This window comes from Procambarus clarkii, chromosome 38 (assembly GCF_040958095.1).
Source record: "Procambarus clarkii isolate CNS0578487 chromosome 38, FALCON_Pclarkii_2.0, whole genome shotgun sequence".
In the NCBI taxonomy this organism is placed as follows: Eukaryota; Metazoa; Arthropoda; class Malacostraca; order Decapoda; family Cambaridae; genus Procambarus; species Procambarus clarkii.
This window is the reverse complement of record NC_091187.1, coordinates 15,437,999-15,442,998: the sequence shown is the minus strand read 5'-3', so window position 1 is coordinate 15,442,998 and position 5,000 is coordinate 15,437,999. Positions and strand designations below refer to the sequence as shown.

The window sequence follows — 5,000 nt, the reverse complement described above, 5'->3', positions numbered from 1 at the left end:
CCCCCTTCCCTGTGGCCTTTGCAAGACTGACCGTTGCGCCCAAGCGAGGCATACTATCATTCTGCGTGGTGGGCCGCGTGGTAGTGGGCCGCTTGGTGGGCCACGTGTCTGCCACAAGGGAAGGGCTGCTCTGAAGCCACAGCCCCTTCAAGGAGCCCCAGGAACAGTACTTTGGTGCAAGTCGGTGGTGGGGCAGTCCGACCGCGGGAAGGATTTGAGCAAGATCAAATCCAACTTGCCATTAAAGTATCGGGTCAAGAGTTGGCACCAGGCCTGGGCGGGCCCTCTTAGCGAGTGGCACCAGGCCTGGGCGGGCCCTCTTAGCGAGTGGCACCAGGCCTGGGCGGGCCCTCTTAGCGAGTGGCACCAGCTGTAGCAGCTCTGAAACGCCTATATTTATGTCTCTGCCTGGAATAATGTCTGTTCAGAGTAGGCGGCCAGGCGCCTGGGGCGCCTCACGAAACTTTGCAAGGTGAATGGTCTGGCTTACGGGCAGTACGTAGGGTGGTTGGGGTAGATCCTATGTTCCCCTTGCAGTAAATGGCAGACACAAAGACAGAGATGTATAGAGAAAGCCATGGACAGAGAGAGGAATGAGAGGAGGGATGTTTGGAGAGAGGGGGAGAAGAGGGAGTCAGGTGGAGAGGTGAGAGGGGGGGGCGGCGAGAGGGAGGATGTCGGAAATAGTGGTAGGGAAGGGGGTTAAAAAGTGCCAAGAGAGGGAGATTTGGAGAGGGGTGAGAGGAGAGAAGGAGAAATAGGGAAAAGGAGATGAGAGGTGGAAGATTGGGGGAGACTGGGGAAGTGGGGAGAGACCCGGGTGCAGCCGGGGAACACCCCTCCCCCCCCCCACTAGTATTTACACAACACGCGACCATCATCACTGACACTGTGTACACTATACAATATACTCATCATTGTAACCATCATTCTCTGCAAATTACCTTTGTCACTGTAATCATCTTAACTGTTCTGGCGTCTCCAGGTTCACCATGTAGGCAAAGTACTGGCAGCCCCAAAAATGTATACTCGTGTAGAACATACGCTGTGTGTGAATCTTAGTGAAGATGACGCCAAGTATTTTAACACCCTATGACCGTCCTCCTCCACCCACCAGTCATCCTGCAAAGTTATGAGGCTAGCATCCTAAAAAGAAAAAATATTAAAGCATTGTTTAATCTAAATGTTGCTTTAACTGAATCGTCGGTGTGAAAGATTGAGTCAGTATGAAGCAAAAATAAAGGACACTTTGTGCTACATGTGTGTTGTGTAGTGGTGTATGTAGTACTGGTGTGGGCCGCGTAGGTTACACACCTGAAGGAGTGAGTAAAGAGACGTATGCGCAGTGGAAGCTGCGAGTAGCAACAGTGAAGGAGAGTGGCTGGTGCACTGCCAGTCCGGGTTGGGATAAACAATAATAGGAGTAGATGAAGTAGACACACCTGCATGAAGGTGTGGCAGTGTTGACTCGTTGATTGGTATACACGGTGTCGTATACACGGTGTCGTATACACGGTGTCGTATACACGGTGTCGTATACACGGTGTCGTATACACGGTGTCGTATACACGGTGTCGTATAGAGGTTAACGATAAAAGAGCGGTAGAAATGGACGATTTGATAAAGTTGTGACGCCTTACGAGAACAAACTGAATAATGAAAAGAAAGTTATGAGAATTGAGTGTAGAAGTCATCAAGACTGAAGACTGGAGACAGCTTATTGAAAAAGTTTGATTATGTTGAGCGCATGAATGGCTGTAGACGGGCGCAGAGTGTATTCATGATATGAATTTGGGTGCAGGAGAAGAGGAGAAAGTAGTGGAAGAGGAACAGACCTGGCGGGGACCCGGGGACTGAGTGGACGTGGCACACAGCAGATGTTAAGACACAGGGCTGGGTGGGAACGGTGTGTTAGCCAGTGTAGTTTTGGTATGTATACAGTCATTCACAAGGAGCGTCGTACACCGGGTCTTATGAAGCTAAGAAGGTCTGCTGGTCCACCAGGAACATTGTACACCTCCCCTTGTACAGACATATACCAAAGTAAATTGGTATACCAGTGTACATACGGTATTCCAATGTAAATTGGTATAGATAGACGACGAGTCACAAAAATGTGGCTGAAAAGATGGCGACCAAACCGCACATTAGAAAATGGAGAAACGACGTTGTTTCGTTCCGTCCTCAATCATTATAAAGTAGTGTGTGAGGAAGAGATGATTGATTGCTTGATGAAGATTAAGCCACCCAAGAGATTCATGCACGGGCATGAATAGCTCGTTAAGAAAGATAGGATTGTTGTTATTTTAGACTCGGCTACTGGGAACAAAAGTTGCCAGTAGCACGGGCTATGGTGAGCCCGTAGTGGACTTACTGGCACAGGAGCGGGGCTGCGTGTGGAAGAGAGGAGCGGAGAGTACGAGCCAATAAATAAGGTGTATGTGTGAGGTGAGTAGGTAAGAGGTAGGATGGTAATGAATAGAAGAACTTAAGAGCAAGGAGGAAGGTGAGAATAAGAAAGGTATGAATGGGATCAGTGTAAGAATGGGATGAGGTAAGAATAAGAGCAAGAAAAAGGTAGACTTAAGGTGGTGATTGTTAAGAAGGTTAGAACATTTGTGTGTCGTGTGGAAGGGAAGCGTCAACAGCAGCAAGCCAGGACTGAGGTTCATGTTGTGAAGGTTGTGTATCACAGCCCAGTACACACGACGGCGTCTGTGTAGAGGAGAGGCAGGGAAGATTATTTTAGAAGACCAGTCATCCTATAGATTAGTCTTCTAAACTAATACCTGCCACCCAAGTATACAAAATTATATATATATATATATATATATATATATATATATATATATATATATATATATATATATATATATATATATATAAATATAAAAATATATGTAATATATATAATATATAATAATATTAGTATATTCTGGTAGCATTCTTTCTTGTAAACATTTGTTGAATATGACAAAGGGTAAGATTAATGATTCTAACACGAATCTTCTCAATATTTGTTTTTCTTCACTGTCGGGGGTAGTTGAAAAATTAACTCTCCAAAGTTCATTTTAACTTTTTTATTTATGGTCTGACGCCTAGAAGCGTTTCGTAAGAACACTTCTCACATTTTCAAAGACATTTTATACTTACTTAGATCGTGCTTATATTTGTTTTGGGTGAGGTGACAGGAAACACAAGACAAAACATGAAACATTTTATCTTGTGTTTCCTGTCACCTCACCCAAAAACAAATATAAGCACGATCTAAGTAAGTATAAAATGTCTTTGAAAATGTGAGAAGTGTTCTTACGAAACGCTTCTAGGCGTCAGACCATAAATAAAAAAGTTTGAACTTTGGAGAGTTAATTTTTCAACTACCCCCGACAGTGAAGAAAATCATAAGAAATATTGAGAAGATTTGTGTTAAAATCATTAATCTTTCTCTTTCGGTCATATTCAACAAATGTGTGTGTGTGTGTGTATAAAATGTCCGTCCTATTGGCCCACGTGATAGGTCTCCTCACTCTCGGTTATACATTCAGTTGCTCCAGCCAAATTCTATTGACTTGTACTCTGCCTTTGAAGATGTTGACAGGGTCAAGGGAACACATATCTTAGCCTCAAGCCATAATAAAGCTGTAAAATGAAATTGGAAAGTAAATTTGTCAACTTTCTTCTCAAGTGAAGAAAGGTATAAGAAATGTCGAGAATTCTTAGATATATTAATATCTATAGATAAAGAAAGAGGAGGCTGAGGTATTGGCACAAGGATTGACGTGAAGGGTTGTGGGTCTGACAGCACTTTACACTTGCATACCAACACGTCTGCGAGCCAGGCTGGCCTCTGGCCGTCTGAGATGATCAACACAAGCACCCACACGCTGGTCAACACATCCAGCCAAGCACCAAACGTTAGTTGGCAACCGTTTGGGGATTACCATTAACCTCAAGGGGTTAATGGAGGATTGTGTGGTATAGTGCAAACTGGCACCTCTTAACTGCCAGACTGTGAGCAGACACTTGTTACTCCTGAGCTCAGTTGGCTGCTGGCAGCCGAGTGTGTAGGACGTGTTCTCCGTACTGCCTCTGCTGACCCTTGGGGGCTGCCCTACCTGCCCTCCTCGGCCTTCCTCGTGTGCCTTAAACACAAATATTTCACTGCACTTTCCATTTAATTTAAACGATGTTCGAGATGGAACGTGAATGAATCTCTCGTATAGAATGTTTATTTGTAGAGAAATTATTCCACTTTAGTTACGTTATGAACTGTGTGAAGCGAAATTGTCGTCGGACCTACATGAGGGAAAACTGATCAGAAGCATTCCTCAAATCATTAACGTACAAGGGAACATATATATATATATAGAGAGAGATGAGATAGAAATTTAAAGATGTGTTCACCCGTTTATACGAAATATTAAACATTTATCTAGATGGATATTACACCAATGTCAATGTTGTGAGCCTGTGAAAGGTCACTAACAAGAGTGAGTCATGTCTCTAGTGGGCACAACTCGACGTGTCTTCCTGTTGGTGCTGACGTATGTATGGTTATTCCTCCTTCAGGGCGCCCTGCAGGAGCTGAAGATCTACAACGACCCCGCCATGGCCAAGGTCCAGTGCGACGACTCCTTTACGGTGAGTACCACGAATTGTTTTAATAAATTGAAGTACATCATCATTTATGCAACTACCCTAGACTATATGAAGGGATACAGTGTGTGTCAAGAGCTGGTTACGTGATCTTCAAGAATCACCGTCTCAGAGAATGGTTAGTCATGCAGGGCCATGTGTTCAGTAGCCTGCACTGGCAAACTTTAGGTGCATTATGAGGATATCTCTCAAGAATATGAGAGGTAATAAAATAATCGCCAAGCTCCAGGTACCTCATACTGGCAGGTCTGAAGGGTCTAATGACTGGACATTCAATAATGCAGCGTGGGAGATCATGACCCAGTTCCTGGTCACAGTTTGCACCTGGAGTGCTCAGGATCTTG

General features: G+C 44.4%; 1 protein-coding gene across 23 annotated transcripts in view; it reads left to right on the top strand.

Annotated features, from left to right (window-relative positions):
* Mp (collagen XV/XVIII-type protein multiplexin) overlaps positions 1–5,000 on the top strand; it is a 354,149-nt gene that overhangs the window by 132,582 nt on the left and 216,567 nt on the right. For all 23 annotated transcript variants that reach the window (XM_069337781.1, XM_069337780.1, XM_069337769.1 and 20 more), the window contains exon 6: positions 4,570–4,641. In XM_069337781.1, coding sequence (XP_069193882.1) covers positions 4,570–4,641 — 72 coding nt within the window. The remainder of the gene's footprint in view (positions 1–4,569; positions 4,642–5,000) is intronic.